The sequence below is a fragment of the Canis lupus genome, chromosome 20 (assembly GCF_003254725.2).
Source record: "Canis lupus dingo isolate Sandy chromosome 20, ASM325472v2, whole genome shotgun sequence".
Lineage (NCBI taxonomy): Eukaryota > Metazoa > Chordata > Mammalia > Carnivora > Canidae > Canis > Canis lupus.
This window is the reverse complement of record NC_064262.1, coordinates 40175960-40202530: the sequence shown is the minus strand read 5'-3', so window position 1 is coordinate 40202530 and position 26571 is coordinate 40175960. Positions and strand designations below refer to the sequence as shown.

At 42.1% G+C, this 26571-nt stretch overlaps 1 protein-coding gene across 5 annotated transcripts in view; it reads right to left on the bottom strand.

The window, feature by feature from the left end:
* The window catches only part of USP4 (ubiquitin specific peptidase 4), a 53272-nt gene that overhangs the window by 15860 nt on the left and 10841 nt on the right, over positions 1-26571 (bottom strand). For 4 of the 5 annotated variants that reach the window (XR_007404203.1, XM_025455846.3, XM_025455844.3 and 1 more), the window contains 5 exons: positions 9751-9891; positions 8796-8913; positions 5056-5229; positions 2397-2555; positions 355-579 (listed from right to left, as the gene is read on the bottom strand). Coding sequence is in view for 4 of the 5 variants with exons in the window: in XM_025455846.3 (XP_025311631.1) it covers positions 355-579; positions 2397-2555; positions 5056-5229; positions 8796-8913; positions 9751-9891 (817 nt within the window). In the remaining variant the exon portion in view is untranslated. The remainder of the gene's footprint in view (positions 1-354; positions 580-2396; positions 2556-5055; positions 5230-8795; positions 8914-9750; positions 9892-26571) is intronic. The other variant, XM_025455845.3, reaches the window with a different exon arrangement.

Sequence of the window (26571 nt, the reverse complement as noted above, 5' to 3'; positions counted from 1 at the left end):
GAACACTGCAGACCCGCTGACCATGCCACTCATCCAGCCTTTTGTTCTGGCCAGACTCTCTTAGCTGACCGACCGAGTACCCTGCTGCGGCCTCCCAGTATTCAGATGCAAGGACCACTTAGCAGATCAGTCATATTACCTGAGTTGAACAAATGAAACGGGAAAAAAAGTGACAGAGAAGCCCAAAGGACCTTCACAATCTTCCTTGAATCCTTACAGGATTACACAAAAGTTAGATGGAGGCCAAGGGAACACACCCAGGCAAGTGCCACAGGGAGTCAGAGGCAGCTGGTAGAAGAAGCCCCACTCAAGGTCCCACAATGAGGGGTGCCATGAGGATGCAGATCCTCTTACCTGGGTAGGTCTGCAGCGAGGGTCAGCAGGAACCAGAAAGATCTCCATAACTCTATCTTTCTTCAGGGGCAGTGGGAGAGTTAAATAGCAAAATGGGTCAAAGGTCACAGAAACCTTAGCACATTCTGGGCAAACCAAAGTAGATTTGAAGAGGCCATGGAATGTGTCTACAATCACAGAGTCATTCCGTAACCTGTGATTCTCCCAGGCTTCTTTTGCCACCACCTGGAAGGAGAAAGATAAACCAGATATTCTAAACTCATCAGAGTTGTTTACTCCTTCAACCAGAATGATCCACCACAGATTCTGAGATGGATCATGAGGCAGTCTCTACAGCAAAGAACTTGGTCCAGGCCAGCCAGGGCTTGGATTACTCTTAGCATACCATACTCACAACTACATGCCAGTGTTATGCCCAATTCCACACTTAACAAAGTCTTCACATTGGACCGTGGGGCATATAGGGATCAGTGTGGTCTCTGATGGGAGACAGCCCTGACAGCAAATGGACTGGACTAGGACAAGGACTGCTTTCTATAAGGTTTTCAATGATCCAAAGTCCCTTCAGTGAGGTATTTATTTATTTATTTATTTATTTATTTATTTATTTTGGGGGGTGTATAAAAGTACATTTTTATTTATTTTTACTTATTTTAATTTATTTATTTATTTATTTTTTTTTTTTAAAGATTTTATTTATTTATTCATGATAGTCACACAGAGAGAGAGAGAGGCAGAGACACAGGCAGAGGGAGAAGCAGGCTCCATGCAGGGAGCCTGACGTGGGACTCGATCCCGGGTCTCCAGGATCGCGCCCTGGGCCAAAGGCAGGCGCCAAACCGCTGCGCCACCCAGGGATCCCCTTATTTTAATTTAAATTCAATTCATTAATATATGTTTTTAGTTTCAGAGGTAGAGATCAGTGATTCATCAGTCTTTTTTTTTTTTTTAAGATTTTATTTATTTATTCATGACAGACAGAGAGAGAGAGAGAGAGAGAGAGAGAGAGGGGTAGAGACACAGGCAGAGGGAAAAGCAGGCTCTATGCAGGGAACCTGACGTGGGACTTGATCCCGGGTCTCCAGAATCACATCCTGGGCGCTAAACCACTGAGCCACTGGGGCTGCCCAATTTCATCGGTCTTATATAAATAATACCAAGAGCTCATTCCATCATATGCCTTCCCTAACGCCCATCACCCAACTCCCCATCCTAACACCCTCCCCTCCAGTGACCCTGTTTGTTTCTTATGATTAAAAGTCTCTTATGGTTTGTCTCCCTCTCTGATAATCTTATTTTTTTTTCTTCCCCTATGATCTTCTGAGGGAGATCATGTAACTGTCTTTCTCTGATAGACTTATTTCCCCTAGCATAATCCCCTCTAGTTCCATCCATGTCATTGCAAAGGACAAGATTTCTTTAATTTTTGATGGCTGAATAGTATTCCAATGTGTGTGTGTGTATATATAAGTGTGTGTGTGTGTGTGTGTGTGTATATACACACACACCACATGAGGTTTTATACTATGGTTCAGCTAACTCATTGTTTTTTCTTCAAGATATAAATACTACTTTAAAGTTTTCATATGATCAAGTCCAATGTGATAGGGTAACTTGAATGCTAAATCTCCTTTTCATAGATTGGAAAATCAAGGCCAAAAAAAATCAGTGCCCTAATAATGTTATTAATAAACTATTTTACTAATCATCTACGTATTTTAATGAGGGCAGTAATAATCCCAAGGCTCATACTACAGGCACTTTAGTTCTCAGACTGCCCTCGTCTCTGATTCAACAACAGCATTATACTATGCAAACTGACATTAACTTAAAGAAGCCCAAGCAGGAGAATCTGGAGTAACCAGAGTTTGCCTCTTTCTAACCTGGAATACATTTCTCTACCAGAGCCCAGATCCACATCAAGAAAAGAGGCAACCAGGGCCCCGGCACCAATACTCAAAGACCAAAAGAATGTCCCTACAACTCTCAGTAAAAGGCAACATCTATGAAATGCTATTGCTCAAAAATCTTCTATATCATACCGCATCTGGCCGCCCATTGGCGTCCTTCAGTTCCAGGTAGGGTTTCTTCTTTACTCGGTTCAGATCTTCATGCAATCCATCTAGAAGAAAGGCTAACAGCTCCTGAGAGTCTTGTTGCTGGTAGCCAGAAAACTGAGGGGCGAAACGTCCCACTTGGGTCTACAACAAAAGCAACCAAATCAGAAGGCATAAGATTTAAAGAACTAGTGAAGTCAGATGGGAACCCGCCATCAAAACTAACTTTGCAGGGTCAGCTGGGACAGTAAGGGAGAGTACCATCTGGTCGAGCGGCCCAATTAATTCCTCAAGAGCCTAAAGGAGGCCAGTAGTTTTTGCCAGAGAGAGGGCTCAGATCAAAAGCCAGGACAATAGTGAACCTGGCACCTGGGCCAGTACCCTAAAAGAAGAGTGAAGTGAAGGGTGGCCTCCTGAGCAGCCAGAACCTTGGAAGTACTGAGGTGAGTCCCTCTCTTACTTCCTTCTTTGGTTCAGACTCTCCATTACAACTTTACAAATGGTATCTCTTCAGCCAGAGGAATCCTCCTGTACCTACCAGGCCTCTTCTCTTTAAGTAACTCTGCCTTACACTGCTCTGCATCTATGATCCCCAAGAGTGTGGTCCCCAACTGGCATCACTAGAATCACCTGGGAGCTTGTTAGTAATACACATTCTTGGGCCCAACCTGGACAGAATCAGAAACTCTGGGGATAGGTCCAGTAGTATTTTCACAAGCCCTTCCGGAGGTTCTGATGAATCCTAAAGTTGGAGAATCAATGCTCTCTACCATGTTGCCCAGTACCATAGCCACTGGCCACATGTGACTATTTATTTATTTATTTATTTATTTATTTATTTATTTATTTATTTATTTTTAAAGATTTATTTACTTATTTATAGAGACACAGAGAGAGAGCAAGAGAGGCAAAGACACAGGCAGAGGGAGAAGCAGGCTCCGTGCAGGAAGCCCGATGTGGGACTCGATCCCGGGTCTCCAGGATTACGCCCTGGGCTACAGGTGGCGCTAAACCGCTGCGCCACAGGGCTGCCCCACATGTGACTATTTAAATTAAAAATAAATACAGGGATCCCTGGGTGGCACAGCGGTTTAGCGCCTGCCTTTGGCCCAGGGCGCGATCCTGGAGATCCGGGATCGAATACCACGTCGGGCTTCTGGTGCATGGAGCCTGCTTCTCCCTCTGCCTGTGTCTCTGCCTCTCTCTCTCTCTGTGTGACTACCATAAATAAACAAAAATTAAAAATAAATAAATAAATAAATAATAAAAATAAATACAATAGGGTCACCCGTGTGGCTCAGTCACTTAAGTGTCTGCCTTTGGCTCAGATCATGATCCCCGAGGTCCTGGGATTGAGCCCCACATCAGACTCCCTGCTCAGCTGGGAGTCTGCTTCTCCATTTCCTCCTAGCTTATACTGTCTCTCTCTCTCTCTCTCTCAAATAAATAAAACCTTTTAAATTAAATACAATAAAAAAAATTCAGTTCCTTGTTCACACTAACCACATTTTAAGTGGCTAGTGGCTGCCAAAGCAGACAGTCAAAGAGAGAAAATGTCTATCATCAAGGAAGCTCTACACTACCCCTAACATCCCTAAATACGGTCTATCAATTGTTCATTGATAGGAGCTTGAGCTTAATGTGCCATCACCTGATTCCAGTCCCTTTCTGACTTTATGGTATGGAATTGTAATTTATGCATATTTCTGAGGGATTAATGTGACTACAGGGGTAAAAAGAATTAGTTTTCAATTTCATTCTTTCCTTTAAAAAAAAAATATTTTATTTATTTATTCATGAAACACCCAGAGAGAGAGAGACAGACAGACAGACAGACAGACAGGCAGAGACATAGGCAGAGGGAGAAGCAGGCTCCTACGCAAGGAGCCTGATGTGGGACTCAATCGCGGGACTCTAGGATCATGCCCTGGGCCGAAGGCAGGCGCTAAACCACTGAGCCACCCAGGAATCCCTAGTTTTCAATTTCAATAAACCATTTAAATTTTCTCACTGAGCCCAAGTGCTACTTGCCCCTCATCCCCTTTGAATAGAAAATATGCCTATCTTTTTCTACCATGTGCTTCATGAAGGCTCCGTGAACTGCAGTGGTGCAGGCTAAAGATCTCTCAGATTTCAAAATATGAAAAAAAAAAACAAAAAAAACAAAAACAAAAACAAAAAAAAACAAAATATGAAAGCAAGAGAAAGCCCAAGTTGCTCCAAGAGCCCACTACAGTTCACCCAATCTTCCTATCTGGAAGATCCAATTGAAAACTGCCTTCACACCACATTCCAAGAATATCAACCCAATTCCTGAGTTACGGAGCCCACAGTGGGTATAGGTTCCAGGCTCAGAGAACCTGGGAATACCCTTCAGATAATACTGGAAATTAAACTGAATTGTTATGGTCTGGGTTAGGAGGTTTCCTACTTCCAGACTGGTACAATACACCATTCTGAGCAACCAACAGTATCCTCAGCCCAGAGGTATGTGCTGAATGACTAAACAAGAAAAAAGAAGGATCTCATCATTTGAGTCTTTTAGTCTCAGACCCCATCTTAACCCCAATATGCAACTAGAATACCTCATTATAACACTAAATCACTCTCCCTAAAATGGAAAAAAGTACACACAGCAACCTACTTTGAACATGCGAGGTGCCACATGAGTGTCCCTTCCAGACCACATCTGTTTAATGAGCTCTGCGTAGGCTTCTGCAATTTCCCCTTTCATTCCCAAAGGGTTGTCTCTGTTGATTTCAGCCTCATATTTGTCTTTGAGAAAGTAGTCGGTCAGTGGTGCAGTGTTGCTCAAGCACTGAAAGAGAACATGATCAGAGCTCACACTCCCGGTGAACACACAGAGATAAAGATAAACCAAGTTATTAATGGCCAATGAGGGGTCAACTCCCAACAAAATGAAGTTCTCAGCAGATTCTCTGCAAGGCTCACCAACAGTAAGGCACAGCCTCCCAGAAGCCCAAGCTGGTAGCCTGCCTTGCAGCTAACCTCCAGAGGACATGGTCTTGGGGCTCACACTCATTGCCTAAGAACTGTCTCTGAAATAACTATCCAAAGGCAAAAGCTGCACCCAAGTACCTGACAGAGTAAGTTTCTATTCAATGAAGCATGATCACTTTTAACATAATGTTAAGATGATAATTTAACTGGAATTGATTGGAACATTCCACTGTCTCACAGGAAGACAAAATATAATTAAGCTGAAGACAAAATATTTTACTAGAGCCAAAACATTATGGGGGAAAAGATCAGGATAACAAGATAGTAGAAAAAAACAATGAATAACACAATATACGTGTTTACATGAAAACTAACTCTTCAAATTCAAAAACTATATTTTATCAAATGTTTTTTCTACATCTATTGAGATGGTCATAAGGTTTTCTCCATTATTCTGTTACTATGCTAAATGACACACATACATTTTTCAGGTGTCAAATCAACCAAGTTCTCTTGGTACAAATCCTACTTGTTCGACATTTTCATCTAGATATCACTGAATTTGATTTGCTAAAATTTCACTTATGTTACTTGTGTCTATAGTTATGAGGTATGACTGACTAAAATTTTCCTTTTTTTAAAACTTCCTGCCACGAGCGCCTGGCTGGCTCACGTGGTGAAGCATGTGACTCCTGATCTCAGGGTTCTGAGTTCAAGCTCCACAATGGGTGTAAAGGTTACTTCAAAGTAAAATTTTAGAAAAAACAATTCCTTGTCAGGTTTTGGTATCAGAGTGTGCTGCCTTGTAAAATGGTTTGGGGAGCTGTCCCTCTTTCTCCATTTCCTGAAAAAAATATATATGATTGGTAGCACTTCTTGCTTTAAATCTTTGAATATATTCACCAACAAAGCTATCCAGAACAAGAATTTCCCTTGTTATAAAGCTTTTAATTACTGAGTCAATTTACATATATATATTTTTTTGCTATTTTAAGATTTTATTTATTTATTCATGAGAGACACAGAGAGAGCCAGAGACGTAGGCAGAGGGAGAAGCAGGGTCCTCATGGGGAGCCCAATGCGGAACTCGATTCCAGGAACCCAGGATCACAACCTGAGCCAAAGGCACACACTCTACCGCTAGCCACTCAGGTGCCCCCCAACCTCAGTCAATTTCTTTTTTTTTTTTTAAGATTGATTGATTTATTGATTTATTGATTTATTGATTTATTTATGATAGACACAGAGAGAGGCAGAGACACAGGAGGAGGGAGAAACAGGCTCCATGCCGGGAGCCCAATGCGGGACTCGATCCCGGGTCTTCAGGATCACGCCCTGGGCTGAAGGCAGGCGCCGAACCGCTGAGCCACCCAGGTATTCCCTTTCCAGTCAATTTCTTTAACAAATATGAGACTATTCAGATTTTCTATTTCTTCCTGTGTAAGTTTGATAAAGTATGCCTTTCAGAGCACACGTCCAAACTTGTCATCTAAATTGTCTAATTTAATGGCATAAAGTTGTTCTACTATCCTCTAACCTTTTTAGAAGTTTTTAAATTTAATTTTATTTAAATTTTACTTAATTAACATACAGTGCAATACTGGTTTCTGGAGTAGTTTACTATTCTCTAATCTTTTTAGTGGCTGTAGGGTCTATAGTGATATTCCGCTTTCATTTCTAGTTTTGGTCATTTATATTTTCTCTCTTTTCTTCCTCTTCAATTACCCTGAGCATTTATATCAATTATATTAGTTTTTTTTTTCCAAAGACATATTACATTACATATTTGGCTGTAATGTAAATCACCCCTGTATTTCGTTAATTTCTGTTCTTCTATTATTCCTCTCCTGCCACTTCATCTGGGTTTCATTTGTTCTTAGCATTAGGAGATAGAAACTTAAATCATGGAATTTAGCATTTCTTTTTTTCCATGATATTTACATGCAGAGCTACAGACCTCATTATTATCTTCATTCAACAGTTGAGGAAAACTGAGGATACAGAGTTGAAAAAAACCTACCCATGAAAAGCCAAATCTCAAGTTTCTTTTCTTTAGTGCTCAGCTCTTCCCATCTCACCACAATGGAAAAAAATAATTTCCAAACCCAAGAGTTACCTAGTTTTTTACATGTCTTTTTATCCTTTCCTTCCTACTCTATGAAACTTCAAAGTTAGATTAAAAGTCCTGTAAGTATAAAAACCATGTCTCGTTTGTTCACCATTGAGTCTCTATGTAAAGAATTTGGCCTTGCCCAAAGAGAAAGTCTGGCTCTTGCCCTTAGCTCCTGGGAAGTACTTTGTTGACAGGAGTATCTTTGTTTGGAGGTTATCAGTCATAGTGGAGAATCTAACATTGTGATTTGGGGTGGTGGCAGCCATACTTATACTGTCATCTTAGGGTGAGAGCTAACCACTCCAGAAAGACCAACATTGTGACTTAGTTGGGGGCAGGATGGGGAGGTGGGGAGCAGGGGGAGCCTTGGGTCACATCGTATCGGTCTACCTAGAGACTGAGTTTAACAATCTGGGCAATCAATCAATCAATCACACCATGTAATAAAGCACCAACAAAAATTTTGGAAACCGAAGCTCGGATGAGTTTACATATATTTGGCAATACCCCACGACTACCATTACATATCAATGCCAGGAGAGTAAATGCATCCTAGCTCCACAGGGAGAAAACAACAGAAGCTCTGCCCTAAAGACCCTCCTGGACTCTGCCTTATTTTTTTCTTCCCTTGGCTAATTTTAAGTTATACCCTTTCCCTATAATAAACTATATCTGTGAGTATAATAGTTTTAAGTGAGTCTATGAGTCCTTCAAGCAAATTATTGAAACTAAAGGCAGTCTTAGGGACTCCCAAACTTGCAGTTGGCATCAGAAAGGAAGGCAGTCTTGGGAACTGTGCCCTCCTAATTCTGTAGTTGGACCCTAACTCCAGCCCATGTCCACCATAGTATGGTCACATAGTATGTCCCCAAAATATTTGATCAATGAACAAATGAGGTATTGAAGGGAGGATTTTAGGATTTTGCACAATCAGGGGCATGAGATAAGACAGCTATCATTGTAAAAAGATGGTACCAGCTGCTGTGAGTTCTCTTCCCATCAAAAACCAACCAGACAAGTACTCTAATATGTTCTGGGAAGATCATTCCCTAATGGTCAACAAAATTCAAAATATTTTTACTGTAAAATCCATCCCAGGACTAATTAAGAAGACATTTTAGGGCCATTAACACGGATGAGGCCATTGTGTACTAACCAAGGGAGATGTCCTGATAGGGATCCCTGAAGTATTAACAAAGAGTAAGCAGGGACCCCCAGGAAAGGATCCTCCCAACATTTTAGCATGCCTTTCCTAACCAAGCATTAGTCTTAAGCACCAGTGTTATTGAGATGACAGTTCTCCCTTCTACCTGCAAAGCGGAGTTCATGAAGCAGGTGTTCCCAAGGTTTCCAAGTCCGCAGAGCCCAGGCTGTATGTGAGACGATGGGGACTCCTGACAATTATACGAAGCAGAGAAGCCAGATCCACTGGAAAACATAACCCACATCAACAATAAGAGTGAGTGCTGTACGCATGCCCTCAGGATGCCTTTTGGGGCTCCTCCAGGGCCTCTACAATTCTTAACTGGTAATAATCCCATGATACAAGTTCTTTCTACTCCCCTTGCCAGCCCTTCACCACTATCCTTCTCCCACCCCTGGCCTTGATTTGACATGATCGTAGGTGGTAAACACATCCTTACAGGAAGGGATGCGGAGTTCTCTACTCTCAGGCTTTTGGCAAATGCTAGCTGTATATCCCTCTAGAAGGCTAACTGCCATGTGACTTCAGGGAAGAACATGTGGTTACCAAGATCAAGAGCTCACACCTGTCACCACACACCAGGCCACACTCAGTCCTGACTGTGCCTGAGTATTCACGCACATTCTCTTGCCTGACCCTCCTCCTCCATTCAGTCTATGATTTGTGGCAGGCTCTCCTGAGATGCTTGCATAAAGGATCACAGCCACCTAGAAGGGAAGCAGGCAGGGCTCTCCCATAGCTGAGAACCATTCCCTCACAGCTTTTACTGTGCTCTAATATGGCCAGCCCACCCCATCACATACAAAAGCGGTGACCCCACAAGACCACCAGTGACTATGGCTGTGCACAAAATAGCAGATCATAGAAGGACAAGAAACATAAGTGAAAAGTAGGAGGCATTTTATAGTGGATATGAAAGAGAGAAACCACATTCCCTGTAGCATGTTCCCATGGGGAACGCTAATCCCACTAGACCTAGTGTGGCAGCAGAGGAGCTCTCCTGGTGCAGCCTAGGAAAGACTCAAGAAGGAGGGAAGCAATGTGAAAGGGCCTGCTCTTACCCCCTGCTGACACCGGAGCTGTGCATCCCAGAGGTGTTAGTGCTATCACCATTTGCAATGGGAGAGGCAGACACTGAGGAATAGGGACTTGCTGATGATGTTGGAGAGGTAGGAAAATTTCTGCTAGGCGCAGTGCTTGATCTGGGAGAGAAGCAGAGACAAGGCTACTGACTTTTTGCAAAAAGCAAGCCCTACCAAATGCCTTAGATCTCTTTTCAAGAAATAAATGTTCTCCATATTGTTATTTAAAATAAACTGCAAAAGGCCTACTTTCATATTACTTCAAGATAAATTTTATTTAAGTAATCAAGAAATTAATTGGTCTTCCTGGTCTCGTTGATCCACATGGTCACCCACCCAATTTCTCAGCAGGATAAACGACAAGGTTTATCTTTAGGGCAACCAGGTTTGATTTATAAATCATAAACTTCCCTGAGAAGAGTTACCAGTGAAAAACATAGAAATATGCCAATAAGAGATGAATAGTCCCCAAAACACTTGACCCAAAATGAACAGCTAGCTATAAGTACACTATAACAGGAAAATGGTAATTTGGTTTCACTATGCTATTCAAAGAGAATTCCTTTTGCTTCCTCAAATTTACCAAACGTCCTATTTCAAACTCATGTTTCAATATTTTTCACAGCATTTTACTTTAGATTTATACCAACTTTCAGATTAATAAATTCAAAGGCTGTCTAAAATATTAAATTGGTATGAATTTTATCAATTTTCTATTAAAATCTGTATAAGAATGTGTAGAAAAAGTGAATCGTTCTGCTTTGCTTCAAATATGCACAAACGTGATTTTCCATCTAGATTTGGGGCTATTTTCAGACTCCAGAAAATTATGATATGCCTCAGCAAGAGAGCCCAACCTCATGGGATCTGCTCTCAACCAGGGTTCCTTGCAAGAAAGCAAAACAAGGCAACAGAGACAAAGAGTGACCCTGCACACACACCTGCAGCAGACAGACATCAGGAAATTATCCAGGGGCCTAAATGGGCATCAGTAACTGAGTTCTGCTCCACACTCCGACGTGACAGTGATTTAGAAGGAAAGAGGGCTCTCCAGCCCCTTACCCCTCCCCACAGGGAAACGCACCTTTCTCAAATCCTAAAGACCATTTGCTTCACAGAGCCACATCCTCATGCTACAAAGTCCAAGAACCCAGATATTTCAGTAAGTGAGACTTGGCAGACAAAGGGCAGGCACTCTTGCACCACCCATGTGACTTCAGCACACATATGAAACCTGTCCAATGTAATGTAGATATTCCCAGCCTCCTATGCAGACAGGAAAGTCGCTATCCAAGGCTGATAGGATATGGCATAGTTATCTCAGGTCTGTTGACAGGTACTATAGGATAGTGAAACTTAAATTCTGATACACAGAACCTCAAGGCATATAGTCTAACTAACACTCCTCTTTTTACTAATGTTCACTGTTCACTGGTAACTTACTCTATTTCTCTGAACTCAAAAGGGCAAAAATCCATAGAAGCTTGGATTCTAAGCATCTCCAGTCCTTACCAATCACTAGAACACGCCTGCCTTCCTTGCTCCAATATCCATCCTCTGCATGCTTCGCAGATGTTCTCCAGGCTGAAAGCTGCTCTGTGGATGAGCTCACCCTACAGGGATGACCTCAAGTAGCCAGAATCTGGTACCCAGCATTATCATTAAGATGACAATTAACTCAGGGTGCCTAGCTGGCTCAGTTGTAGAGCATGCAACTTTGATCTCCAAAGTTGTGAGCTCCAGGCTGGGTGTAGATTACTTAAATCTTAAAAAAAAAAAAAAAAAAAAAAAGATAACAATGAAATCTTAGCTAGAATCCTCACTGCCTTCACATCATCCTAAGCTGTGCTCTCCCCACACCAACGCTGTTACCCCTCGTCTGCATGCACCCACATCTCCACGTCAGGACCAGTGGCCTCTTCTAGTTCTGGGCAGGCAGCCCTGAAAGGGGGCCATGGTGCAGAGCTCTAACTCAGGCAAGTACCATTAGAGGGAGGTAGAGTTAGGGAAAGAGAAAAAAGGGGGTGGGGGGGGCAGCCAGATCTACAAAAAGCCTTGGAAGCACAAACAACAGTTGGAGCAATCTACAAGGAAGAGAAAACTGTCTTAAAATGTTCAGAATTTACAAGGTGGCCCTCACTAATAAGAGCTGGACAGAAACAATTCAGGCTGTTCTCCTGCCACAACACATGTAAAACGGATTCTATAGGTGGGTTAAAAAAAAAGTGGGGGGAGGGCTAGGCCAATCAATGATTTCCCCTGATGACAAATTCACTAGATGGATTTTACCACTTCATCAATGTTAATCTTTGTGTCTGGTTGATAGATGATGCATTACTGAATATGGCTGTTTGTTTTCTTTGAGAAAATCCTATCAAAAGGGGCACCTGGGTGCTCAGCCAGTTAAGTATCTGCTTTCTATTCAGGTCAGCATTCCAGGGTCCTGCTCAGTGGGAGGCCAGATTCTCCCTCTTCCTTTGCCCTTCCCCCTGCTTGTACATTCTCTCACATTTGCTCTCTCTCTCATGAATAAATAAAATCTTTAAGGGATGCCTGGGTGGCTTAGCAGCTGAGTATCTGTCCTTGGATGAGGGCATGTGATCCCAGTCTGGGGATCGAGTCCTGAGTCCAGCTCCCTGCGAGGAGCCTGCTTGTCCCTCTGCTTGTGTCTCTCTGCCTCTTTCATGAATAAAAATCTTAAAAAAACAAAACTTAAAAAAATCCTATTAAAAAAAGAAAATCTTAGCTGAGAGTTTTGAAGATTATTTATTTATTTATTCATGAGAGACACAGAGAGAGAGAAAGGCAGAGGCACAGGCAGAGGGAGAAGCAGGCTCCATACAAGGAGCCCGACGGGGGACTCCCAGGTCTCCAGGATAAGGATCACGCCCTGGGCCAAAGGCAGGGCTAACCCAGGCTGCCCTGAGCTGAGAGTTTTGATTAGTGAGTTTAACCCATTTATAGCTAATCACTACTTGAGCTAGCCTCAATTCAGCCTCCTTATCTCCAGTTTTTTAATTACCAACTTCTCAGTTTTTCTTTCTTCCTTTTTTGCCTTCAATTTCCCTTCCTAGGTGTGGCAGTTTCCTGTCTCCTAGAGTATTGTGATTTATAATAAGAAATATGTACTGTTAAATAAATAAGAAGGGGGTGCCTGGGTGGCTCAGTTGGTTAAGCATCTGCCTTTGGCTCAGGTCATGATTCCAGAGTCCTGGGATTGAGGCCCACATGAGGCTCCCTGCTCAGTGAGGAGTCTGCTTCTCAGGCTCCCTCTGCCCCTTCTCCTCATGTTTGTCTATTGCTTTCTCTCTCTCTCTCTCAAATAAATAAAATCTTTAAAATAAAAATAAGTTAAAATAAAAAAATAAGGGATCCCCGGGTGGCGCAGTGGTTTAGCGCCTGCCTTTGGCCCAGGGCACGATCCTGGAGACCTGGGATCGAATCCCACGTCGGGCTCCGGGTGCATGGAGCCTGCTTCCTGCTTCTCCCTCTGCCTATGTCTCTGCCTCTCTCTCTCTCTGTGTGTGACTATCATAAATTAAAAAAAAAAATTATTAAAAAAAAATTAAAAAAAATAAATAAATAAAAATAAAAAAAATTTAAAAAATAAGAAATATGTATTTTGGTCTGGTCCAAAATTCCTAGTACACAGTCCCTAAAACCCTTGTAATTTCCTCAGTGAGAAGAGTGATAAGAGCATCTTTTGTTATACTTGCATTTTTGTCCTTGGTTCCCAAAACAGCTTCAAAGTGCTAAAGTGAAAACTATGTCTTATTTCCAACACGCCTTTCAACCACACCTCAGTTTGTCAATGATTTTTGGAAAGTCACAAAGGATGGCGTTTTCCAGGGGAACTAATAACCACGCAGAGGTTTGGAATTTGCAGCTGCCCACCCCGAACCCCCAGTGCGGGGGAGAAGGGCTAGAAATCAGAGTTCTGTTACCAATGGTAAATGATTGAATCAATCATGCGTAATTACTGAGGACTGTACAAAAGTCTCTGAAGTATGGGAATTTTGGACAGCTTCTGGGTTGGAGAAAACATGGAGGTGCCAGAAGCGTGGCATGACTAAAAAGGACATGGCAAATCCTCACCCCTTTCCCACACCCACCCAACACCTCTTCCATCTCACTGTTCCCAAGTTATAGCCTTTTATGACAAACCAGTCATCGAGTAAGTAAACTGTCCTCCTGAGATCTGTGAACTGTTCCATGAAATTATCAAGTCCAAAGAGGTGTCACAGGAGCCTCTGATTAACAGTAACAACCCGTACTTGGAATTGGGATTAAAAGTGGGTTAGTCTGATGGGACTGAGCCCTTAATCTGTGGGATCTGATGCTACTTCCAGGTAGACTGTGCCAGAACTGAGTGAAACTGTAGAATACCCAGCAGGAATCAGAGAACTGGATGTGTAGGAAAAACCTACACATGTATGGTGGGCAAAAGTACTGGTAGAAAGAGAAGAAAAGGAGGGTTTTCCCCCCATCTTGCCTCCCAGTAAGCTATTCTGCCCTTTTTCTTTAATGAACCCCAATTTTTAGCTAGACACTTTGCAACCCTGCTAAGAGGCAATTCCCTGCCTCCCTTGAAGCCAGGTATGGTCATATCATTGGCCAAAGAGATGCAAATGTTTTATGTAGGATTTCTGGGAAATTTCCTTCAAAGGACTATGTCCGGGGTGCCTGGGTGGCTCAGCAGTTTGGTGCCTGCCTTTGGCCCGGGGCAGGATCCTGGAGTCCCGGGGTTGACTCCCGCATCAAGCTCCCTGCATGGAGCCTGCTTCTCCCTCTGCCTGTGTCTCTCATGAATAAATAAAATCTTAAAAGGGGGGGGGGGGGGCGCTATGTCCCTCCTGCTTCCTTCTCCTTGCCACATTTTAAAGAAGATTTTGTTTATTCATGAGACACAGAGAGCGAGGCAGAGACATAGACAGAGAGGCTCCCCATAGGGAGCCTGATGGGGAACTCGATCCTGGAACTCTGGGATCACAGCCTGAGTTGAAGGCAGATGCTCAACTGCTGAGCCACCCAGGTGTCCCTCCCTTGCCACTTGAATACAGGTGTAACCACAGCAGCTCCAGGATCCTGGACCCAGGACCCACAGACAAGCACCTTTTTTTTTTTTTAAGATTTTATTTATTTATTCATGAGAGACACACACAGAGAGAGAGGCAGAGACACAGGCAGAGGGAGAAGCAGGCTCCTCGCAGGGAGACCAATGAAGGACTCCATCCTGGGTCTCCAGGATCACACCCTGGACCGAAGGCAGCTAAACTGCTGAGCCACCCAGGCTGCCCGACAAGCACCTTTGAAGTAGAAGCTGTACACAGCAGAGTAACAGGACAGAGTGGTTGGGTTTCTAATGATACCAGCACTGGACTGCCCACCTCAGAAATTCTACTTGGAAAGACTTAAGCATCTCTCGCTCTCTTTTTTAAAGATTTAGTTAATTAATTTATTTATGGGGTGGGGCAGAGACACAGGCAGAGGGAGAAGCTGGCTCCACAGAGGGAGCCCGACGCAGGACTCGATTCCAGGTCTCCAGGATCAGTCTCTGGGCTGGAGGCAGCACTAAACCGCTGAGCCACCCGGGGTGCCCAACATCTCTCCAACATCTCTTTAATTGCCATCAAAGCTTTCCTAATCAACACATTTCAAACATATATATTCTATTTTTACACTTCTGGCAGTTACTCCATTAACTTCTTAGGACCTGTAACTATTATTTTTCCCCATCAATTACTTACACTTGTAACCATCTACACTTCCCCACAGACAAAGAGTTCAGCATGTTCTCATCTCTCTCTGCTCTGCACTGCCACCCATTCCGTACTTGTCTTCCATGTTGGGATTGCCCAGAATTTAATTCTGGACTGTTAGTTGATATAGGTTGCTTTCTTACACCTTTCTTCTTATACTTTCTATTGAAGAATTACACAGAGAATACATAAATCTAAGTCAAAATTAAGAAGTTTGCACCAAAGAAAAAAAAAGAAAGAAAGAAAAAAGAAACTTGCACCAAGTGAATACATTTACATAACCAGTACTGACTCAGAAACAGGACACCCCTAGACCCCATGTGTCCTCTTCATGCTCCCTTCAGCCATGATTCTTCCTCCCACAGCTAACCACTACCATGATACTGAGCGCCCCCCCCAATGTAAGTTTTGCCTGTTTTTACACTTTGTATCAAGAGATTATAGGATGCTGTTTTTGTCTGGCTTCTCATTCAACATTCATGATACTCAACATTGTTGGATCCCTACAGGCTTCCACTGTGTGAATATACCACAATGTATCTATCCCCTCTATTTTTGGTGGATATCTGGTTTAACTCCAGTTTCTGACTATGACAAGCAGTGCTATGGTGAATATCTTTGAACCTATTTTTAAGTGAACATGAGATGTATTTCTGCTGGCTGTATGCCTAGAAGTGGATTGCTAAATTGTAGAATATGCACATAATTCTTCATGTAGTATGGGTTGCCAAATCTTTTCCTAAAATCACTGCACAAATTGATATGCCCCACCAGCAAGGCCAAACAATTTGGGGTGCTCCACACCTCAACATCACTTGGTACTATCTTTTTCACTGAGCTATTCCAGTGGGTGTGCAGAAGCAGTTGTGGTTTTAATTTGCTATTTCTGAATGACTGCTGAGGTTAACACCTTTCCATGTGCTTCCTAGCCATCTGGATATCCTTTTTGGTAAAGTAACTGTTCTAAAGATTTTTTTTTGCCTCTTTTCTAATGGGGTTGCCTAACTTACTTATTGACTTGGAGGTGTTTCTTCAAAATTCTGCATATAAGCAATGTGTCAGACATATGTATTGCAAATATCTTTTCTCACCCCGTGGCTTGCCTTTTTACTCTCTAGTGAAGTTCTTAACTTGTAAGTCAGTCACCCCTTCTATCCATTTCCTTCTCCATGGTTTGTGGGGTTGTCTCATGTAACAAATCTTTGCTTACTCCAAAATCACAAAACCCTTGTTCTTCTGACCAAAAGAACACTTCCTTAGCTATGTGCTCTCCCACATGTGTTATGAATTCTATTGCATGCTGCTGAGCTCTTAAAAGTACTTCCCCCACTCAAGAGCTCCGTGTGGAAAACCTTCCAAGGTCAGCTATGCTAGAGGAAAAAAATACTACGTTTAAATAACAGTTTAGTAAGATACAAAATTCTGCTTTTAAAGCCATTTTACTTTGACACTGAAAAAGTAGCTCTTAGATCTATTGTTGCTACTGACAAATTTGATACTGGTCTGCTTATTCCTTTGTGACTTCCTTTTTTTTTTTTTTTTAAGATTTTATTTATTTATTCATAGAGACAGAGAGAGAGAGAGAGAGAGAGAGAGAGAAGCAGAGACACAGGCAGAGGGAGAAGCAGGCACCATACAGAGAGCCTGACATGGGACTAGATCCAGGGTCTCCAGGATCACGCCCTGGGCTGCAGGCGGCGCTAAACCGCTGCGCCACAGAGGCTGCCCCCCTCCCCTTTTTTTTTAAAGATTTTATTTACTTACTCATAGAGACAGAGAGAGAGAGAGAGAGACCTTTGTGACTTCCTTTCAAAAAATTTTGGAATTTTCTCTACATCTTTGTTAAATTTTCACTGTAGTGTGTCGAGGCGTGGGCTTTCTTCCTTCCATCTGTCATGTTTAGCATTCTTTAAATTACAGACCTTTTCCTCTTAGGATTTCTGAGAAACTCTTGGTCATTATATTCTCAAACATGTTCTTCCCCTTCTTCCTGTCATTTCCTCTCTGCTTCTGAGATTTCTATTATACAAATATTGACATTTCTACACTCATCCTTATAGCACTGTGCTTCACCTTTCACCTTTTTATCCCAATGCCTTACAGAATTCTTAAACCTGACCTTCCAACTTGCTCATTCAGTCTTCATAACATCCATTATGCTACTCAACCCATCTCCTGAATTCTTTGTTCCCGAGGATGCCTACTTATTCCTGTTTCATGGACCCATTTCCTTCCTTTGCTTGATATTCATTATGCTTACTGCATCCACACAGGAGGCTGGGAACATGAACTACGTTCCCACTACCACAGGCTGTCAATCTGCCATTTTCTTTCACTCTGACTATACCAGTCAGCTTCTCATCATGGCTCCCTGTGAGCTATTCACCAAGTGAGACCATACTCCTCCACTCACAGCAATCTCTCCAAGGAACTCCCTATAGAGTTCAGGTAGAATCCATGGTCTCACGTGGCCCATGGGGCCCACCACCTCATCCCCCAAACCCTCCTGCCATCCCTTCTGGCATGAGCCACAAAAAACTCCTGCCAGTCTTCAACAAAGCCTGCTTCCACCTCAACTGCCAGCACTGCTGGTGCCTCAGCCTCACATTATTCTCATTAAGCAATCTGCTGGCTGCTGACTCCCTCACCTCCTTTGTGATCATGTTCAAATGGCACCTCCGTGGGGCCTCCCCATCATCCTATTTAAATCTAACCCTTCCCAAAGTCTAACACTTTCTAATTTTCTTCCCTGATTTTTTCCTACAGTACTTAAAAATCATTGGACATGTGGGCTTTTCTGGTCTATTTACTGTTCCTTGAGATAGAAACTTTGTTAATTGCTGTATCTACAGTATTTAGAACAGTGTCTGGCACTATAAGGGGGAGGGGAGAAGAGAGTGTACCTCAGGACTCTCACTCTGGGCTCACCGGCCACGGGCTCACTCCACATTGCAGGGAGGCTTTAACCTTCAGGAAAATTCAAAGAGGCATTGCTCTTTTACAAAAGCTATCTCCCTTCTTTGGAATCGGAGACCTCAAGGTGTGGAAAGGATGTGAAGAAGTAGCACTAGGAAGAGAAACAGGCAGGACCCTAAGAGTGTCCCTTGGCCAGTACATCCAACCTCTTCTGCTCTGAGTTGTCAACCCTACCTCACAGAAATCCGACCACCTTGTTTCCCCTGGGGGTTCCTCACAGTTTTTATGTTATTTTTTCTCAGCTCTAGGCATTTCCAGTTCCGAGAAAAGAGTTAGCAGTTTAGGCTAGCCTTCTGATTGCTGCTGTCACAAATCACCAAAAACTTAATGGCTTAAAACAACATAAATTATCTTAACAGTTTTGCAGGTCAGAAATCCAAAATGATCCTCACTGACCTAAAAAGCTGTGTTCCTGGGATCCCTGGGTGGCGCAGCGGTTTGGCGCCTTTGGCCCAGGGCGCGATCCTGGAGACCCGGGATCGAATCCCACATCGGGCTCCCGGTGCATGGAGCCTGCTTCTCCCTCTGCCTGAGTCTCTGCCTCTCTCTCTCTCTCTCTGTGACTATCATAAATAAATAAAAATTAAAAAAAAAAAAAAAGCTGTGTTCCTTAGTAGAGGCTGTAAGAACTTCTAGAGGCTGCCCACATTCCCTGGCTCATGGCCAGTGAAACCTATCTGCTCATTACATCACGTGCCCTCCTTAACATCCATCATTTAGTTACCCCATCCCCCTCCACTCCAGCAATGCTGTTTCTTTCCTATGATTAAGAATTTATTATGATTTGTCTCCCTAATTGTCTTGGTTTTTCCTCCCTTCCCTTATGATCCTGTTTTTTCTTAAATTCCACAAGTGAAATACTATGTTTGACTTATTTCATTAGCATAATACCCTCTAGTTCCATACAAGTCATTGCAAATGGCAAGATTTCATTTTTTATGGCTGAATAATATTCTAATGTGTATGTGTGTGTATACACACACACATATGCCACATCTTTATCCATTTATCTATAGATGGACATTTGGGCTCTTTCTATAGTTTGGCTATTGTGGACATTGCTATGAACCACTGGAGTGCAGGCGTCCCTTTGGATCACTACATTTGTATTTTTGGGACAAATACTTAGTGCAATTGCTGGGTTGCAGGGCAGCTCTATTTTCAACTTTCTGAGGAACTCCATACTTTTTTTCCAGAACGGCTGTACCAGCTTACATTCCCACCAACAGTGTAAGAGGGTTCCCTTTTCTCTGCATCCTCACCAACAGCTTTTGTTTCCTGACTTGTTAATTTTAGCCATTCTGATGGGTGTGAGGTGGTATCTCATTGTGATTTTGATTTGTATTTCTCTGATGCCAAATGATATTGAGCAGTTTTTCATGTGTCTGTTGGCCATTTTTAGGTCTTCTTTGGAGAAATGTCTGTTCATAACTTCTGCTCATTTCTTTCTATAAAAAAAAATTATTCATGAGAGACACAGAGAGTCAAACATAGGCAGAGGGAAAAGCAGGCTCCTCGCAGGGATCCCGATGCGGGACTCAATCCCTGGCCCGGGATCACACCCTGAGCCGAAGGCAGAAGCTCAACCACTGAGCCACCCAGGCATCCCTCTTCTTGACTGGATTATTTGTTCTTTGGGTATTGAGTCTGATAAGTTCTTTATAGATTTTGGATACTAACCCTTTATCTGCTAAGACATTTGCAAATATTTTCTCCTATTCTGTCAGTTGTCTTGGTTTTGTCGACAGTTTCCTTTGCTGTGCAAAAGCTTTTTATCTTGATGAAGTCCCAATAGTTCATTTTTGCCTTTGTTTCTCTTGCCTTTGGAGACGTGTCTAGCAAGAAGTTGCTGTGGCCGATGTCACAGAGGTTGCTGCCTGTGTTCTGCTACGATTTTGATGGATTCCTTTCTCACATTTAGGTCTTTCATCCATTTTGAATGTTTTTATGTATGGTGTGAGAAAATGAACCACTCTTCTGCATGAGGCTGTCCAACAACAATTGTTGAAGAGACGATCTTTTTTCCATTGGATATTCTTTCCTGCTTTGCCGAAAATTAGCTGACCATAGACTTGAGGGTCCATTTCCGGGTTTTCCATTCTGTTCCAGTGATCTATATGCCTGTTTTTGTGCCAGCACCAAAGCATCTTGAAGATTATAGCTTTGTGATATAGTGTGGCTTGAACTCTGGAATTGTGATGTCACCAGCTATGGTTTTTTTCAACTTTCCTTCAAGTATTCTGGGTCTTTTCTGGTCCTGTACAAATTTTACGATTATTGTGAGAAAAGTTGATGATATTTTGATAGGGATTGCACTGAATGTACAGGTTGCTCTAGGTAGTATAGACATTTTAACAATACTTGTTCTTCCAATCCATGAGCAAGGATTTGTGTCTTCCTCAACTTCTTTCATGAGTATTCTATAGTTCTCTGAATACAGATCCTTTGCCTCTTTGGTTAGGTTTATTTCTAGCTATCTTATGGTTTTTAGTGCAATTTTAAGTACTTAATTTCTCCTTCTTCTGTCTCATTGTTAGTATACAGAAATGCAACTGATCTTTGTACACTGATTTTATGTCCTGCCACATTGCTGAATTCCTATGAGTTCTAGATATTTTGGGGTGGAGTCTTGGGTTTTCCACAGAGAATCATGTCATCTGCAAAGAGTGAGTTTGAAAAAAAAAAAGAGTGAAAGTTTGACATTCTCTTTGCCAATTCAGATATGTTTTATTTCTTTTTATTTCCTGATTGCTGAGGCTAGGACTTCTAGCACTACGTTAAACAACAGTGGTGAGAGTGGACATCCTTGTTATGTTCCTGACCTTAGGGGAAAGGCTCTCATTTTTTTGGGAATCCACTGAGAATGATATTCACTGTGGGCTTCTTGTATATAGCTTTTCTGATGTTGAGGTATGTTCCCTCTATCTCTGAACTGTGAAAAGCTTTAATCAAGGAAGGATGCTATACTTTGTCACTTTTTCTGCATCTACTGAAAGGATCATACAGTTCTTCTCCTTTCTTTTATTAACGTAGTGTATCACATTGATTAATTTGCAGATGCTGAACCACTCTTGCAGTCCAGCAATGAATCCTGCTTGGTTGTGGTGAATGATCCTTTTAATGTACTGTTGGATCCTATTGGCTAGTATCTTGGTGAGAATTTTTACATCCATGTTCATCAGAAATACTGATCTGTAATCCTTCTTTTTGGTGGGATCTTTGTCTGGTTTTGGGATCGAGGTACTGCTGGGCTCATAGAAAGTCTGAAAGATTTCCTTCTATTTTTACTTTTTTCAAACAGCTTCAGAATAGATATTAATTCTTCTTTAAATGTTTGGTAGAATTACCTTGGGAAGCTATCTGGCCCTGGACTCTTTATTTGTTGGGAGATTTTTTTTTTTTTTTAAGATTTTATTTATTTATTTGAGAGAGAGAGAGGCAGAGACATAGGCAGAGGGAGAAGCAGGCTCCATGCAGGGAGCCTGACGTGGGTCTCGATCCCAGGTCTCCAGGATCATGCCCTGGGCCGAAGGCAGGTGCTAAACCACTGCGCCAGCCACTTAGATTGCCCCTTTTGGGAGATTTTTTATTACTGTTTCTATTTCCTTGCTACTTATGAGTCTGTCCAGGTTTCCTAGGTCTTCCTGTTTAAGATTTTATTTTGGTATTTAAGATTTTATTTATTTGAGGGGAGGAGGAGAGAGAGGAGGAGAGAGAAAGAGGCAGAGGGAGAGGGAGAAGCAGACTTCCCTGCCAAGCAGGGAGTCCAATGCGGGGTTTGACTGCAGGGCCCTGGATAATGACCTGAGCCAAAAGCAGACACTTAACTGACTGTGTCACTCAGACACATCAGTTTATACATTTCTAGTAATGCATCCATTTCTTCCAGATGGCCTAATTTGTTGGCATATAGTTGCTCATAGCATATTCTTAAAATTGTTTGTATTTCTTTGGTGTTAGTTCTAATCTATCATCTTTCATTCATGATTTTATTTATTTGGGTCCTTTCTCTTCTTTTTGATAAGTCTGGCCAGGGCTTATTGATCTTATGATTTCTTAGAACCAGCTCCGGGCAGCCCCGGTGGCGCAGCGGTTTGGCGCCGCCTACAGCCCAGGGCGTGAGCCTGGAGACCCTGGATCGAGTCCCACGTCAGGGTCTCTGTATGATGCCTGCTTCTCCCTCTGCCTGTGTCTCTGCCTCTCTCTCTGTCTCTATGAATACATAAAATCTTTGGGGAAAAAAAAAAAAAACCAGCTCCTAGTTTCGTTGATCTGTTCTATTCTTTCGGTTTCTATTTTGTTGACTTCTGCTCTAATCTTTATTCTCATCTCCTGATGGCTTTAGACTTTATTTATTGTCCTTTCTGCAACTCCTTTAGGTGTAAGGCTATGATGTATATTTGAGACCTTTCTTGTTTCATGAGACAGGCTTATATTATAATACACTTCCCTTTTAGGACCACCTTTGTTGCATCCCAAAGGTTTTTAACAGCTGTGTTTTCATTTTCATGTTTCCATGAATTTTTAAAATTCTTATTTAATTTCCTAGTTGACAAATTCATTCTTTAGTAGGATGTTCTTTAACCTCCATGTGTTTCTTTCCAAATTTCTTGTGATTGAGTTCCACTTTCAGAGGATTGTGGTCTGAAAATATTCAGGGAATGATTCCAGTCTTTTGGTACCAGTTGAGATCTGAGTTGTGACCTAGTATGTGATCTATTCTGGAAAGTGTTCTATGTGCACTTGAGACGAATATGTATTCTGTTGCTTTACGATGGAATGCTATGAATATATCTGTGAAGTCCATCTAGTCCAGTGTGTCATTCAAAGCATTTGTCTCCTTATTGACCTGCTTAGATGATCTGTCCACTGCAGAGAATAGGGTGCTAAAGTCCCCTACTATTATTGTATTAACAATGTTTCTTTAATTTTGTTATTAATTGGTTTATGAAACTGGCTGCTCCCATGTTAGGGGCATAAATATTTACAATTGTTAGATCTCCTGGTTAGATAGACTCTTCAATTATGATACAGTGTCCTTCCTTATTTCTTATTACAGTCTTTGGTTTAAAATCTAATATGTCTGATGTAAGGATTGCCACTACAGCTTTCTTTTGATGTCCATTAGCATGCTAAATGGTTCTCCACCCCCTCAATTTCAATCTGGAGGTGTCTTTGGGTCCTTTTTTTTTTTTTTTTTTGTCTTTGGGTCTAAAGTGAGTGTCTTGCAGTCAGCAGATCCATGGGTCTTCCATTTTTATCCAATCTGATACCTGTGTCTTCTGATTGGGGAATTTAGCCCATTTACATTCAGAGTAACTACTGAAAGAATTTAGTGACACTATATTGCATGTAAAGTCACTATTTAAGTATATTGCCACTGTTCCATTCTGGTCTCTATTACTTTTGGGTTCTCTCTTTGATTAAAGGACCCCCTTTAATATTTCTTGCAGGACTGGTTTAGTGATCTCAAATTCTTTTTGTTTGTCCTGGAAGCTTTTTACCTCTCCTTCTATTTTGAATTACAGCCTTGTTGGATAAAGTATCCTTGGCTGCTTATTCTTCTCATTTAGCACCCAAAATAAATGATGCTAGTCCTTTCTGGCCTGCCAGGTCTCTGTGGGTAGGTCTACTGAAAGTCAAATGTTTCTATCCTTGTAGGTAACCAATCTCTTGTCCTGAACTGCTTTCAGGAATTTTTCTTTGTCTCAGAGATTTGCAAGCTTCAGTATTATATGTCAGAGTGCTCACCTATTGTTACTGATTTGAGGGGGGTTCTCTCTGTGCCTCCTGGACTTGAATGCATGTTTCCTTCCCCAGTTTAGGGAAATTCTCCACTATAATTTGCTCCAATATACCTTCTGCCCCCCTCTTTCTTCTTTTTCTGGGATCCCAATTATTCTAAATTGTTTAGCATTATCTCTCATATTCTTCCTTCGAGATTCAGTAATTCTTTTTCTCAGCTTCTCTATTCTCTGAAATTCTGTCTTCTTTTTTTTTTTAATATTTTATTTATTTATTCATGAGAGACACAGGGAAAGACAGAGGCAAAGACACAGGCAGAGGGAGAAGCAGGCTCCATGCAGGGAACCCAACGTGGGACTCGATCCCGGGTCCACAGGATCAGGCCCGGGGCTGAAGGCGGCGCTAAACCACTGAGCCACCCGGGCTGCCCCTGAAATTCTGTCTTCTTTATCACTAATTCTCTCTTCTGCCTCATTTATCCTAGCAGTTAGAGCCTCCACTTTTATTGCGTATCATTAACAGTCTTTTTTATTTCAACTTGATTAGATTTTATTTCCTGTATTTCTTCAAAAAGGAATTCTCTAGAGTCTTCTATGCTTTTCTCAAGCCCAGTTAGTAGCTATCGTTATTCTGAACTCTGGTTTTGGCATCTTACTTATATCCATACTGATTAGATCCTTAGCAATCAGTACTGCCTCTTGTTCTTTTTGAGGTGAGTTTTCCCATCTTGTCATTCTGTCCAGAGAAGAATAGATGAACGAGAACAAAATACAAAAATGGCAACAACCACCCCAGAGAAAAACATACACTAAACAAATCAGAAGAGACCCCAAACCTAAAATACATAAATAAATAAATTTTTCAAAAGACAGAATATAAACAGAGCAATACACTGGACCCTGTGAGTACTTTGGTCTGTTAGACAACTAGATTCCAAATTGTAAAAACAAAACAAAAAAAACCCTTATATATGTACAAAAATAAAATTAAATACCACGAAAGGAAAAAATATAACTGTAAAAATGAAAATTAAAAGACACAAAAAAAGAATCCATAGACAGATAAACAGGACAAAGTAATACACTATATCCTGGGTGTATTTTGGCCTGTTAGAAGAAACTGCATCTCAAAATTATAAAGGAAGAAAAACATATATATACAAACATAAAATGAAAAAGGATAAAAAGTAACTGTAGGGCAGCCCCGGTGGTGCAGCGGTTTAGCGCCGCCTGCAGCCCGGGGTGTGATCCTGGGGACCCAGGATCGGGTCCCCCATCAGGCTTCCTGCATGGAGCCTGCTTCTCCCTCTGCCTGTGTCTCTGCCTCTCTCTTCGCTCTCTCTGAATGAATGAATAAATAAATCTTAAAAAAAAAAAAAGTAACTGTAAAAATGAAAATTAAGACTTAAAAAAAAAAGTTGATAAGAAATCGATTGAAAAGGAATGAGAAAAAACTTAAAATTTAAAGACTAACAAATCATGAGAAAAAAGCCCATGAATTCTATATACTATTTTCCCCTAGTGTGGAGTTTTGCAGTTCTCGATGATCAATAAACTTGGTCCTAGCTGGATATTCTTGCTGATCTTCTGAGGGAGGGGCCTGATGTGCTGATTATCAGGTGTCTGCCCCGGGCAGAACTGTACCACCCTTGCCTGGGGGCCAGGCTAAGTAAGAGCTCAGGATTGCTCTATGTGGCTTTTGTTCCCTGAAGCCTTTCCGCACTGCTTTAGAGGATGAGAATGAAAATGGCAGCCTCCCAATTTCCAGCCCCAAAGCCGAAACTTGTACCCTGCCCCAACTCTTCAATGTGCCCTCAAGGAAAATCAGTCAATCACCTAGCCTGTGACTGAGCATTTCTATCTCAGGCACGTGACCCCTCTTCAAGTCTCCAGACCTTGCAGACTCTTGCTGCACGCATTGTGTGATTGTGTGTGTGTGTGTGTGTAGCACTGGTCCTGCAGCTCACTGGGCCCCTGCTCAGAGAACAGTTTGCGGTTTATGGCACAAGTCCCAGGAGTAGGCTCACTGATTGCAGCTGGCTTCCCCACTCCAGATGCCTGGAAACCCTGCCACACTTGGGCACGCCTGGTCTTCCTCTGACCCTAGGGATCCTGAGACAACACTGTCTCATCTGGGATCCCGCTCCACTTTCCCACCTGAGTGCCTTTCAGACAGAGACTTGCCTCAAGGCAACAGACTTCTAAAAGTTCTGATTTTGTGCCCCACTGTTCTAATACTTTCTGGTAGCCAGTTTACAAAGGCTCCCTCCCTCTGCGGTTTATCTTTCCATATATCGCCTCAGATTCATTTCTCTGCACCT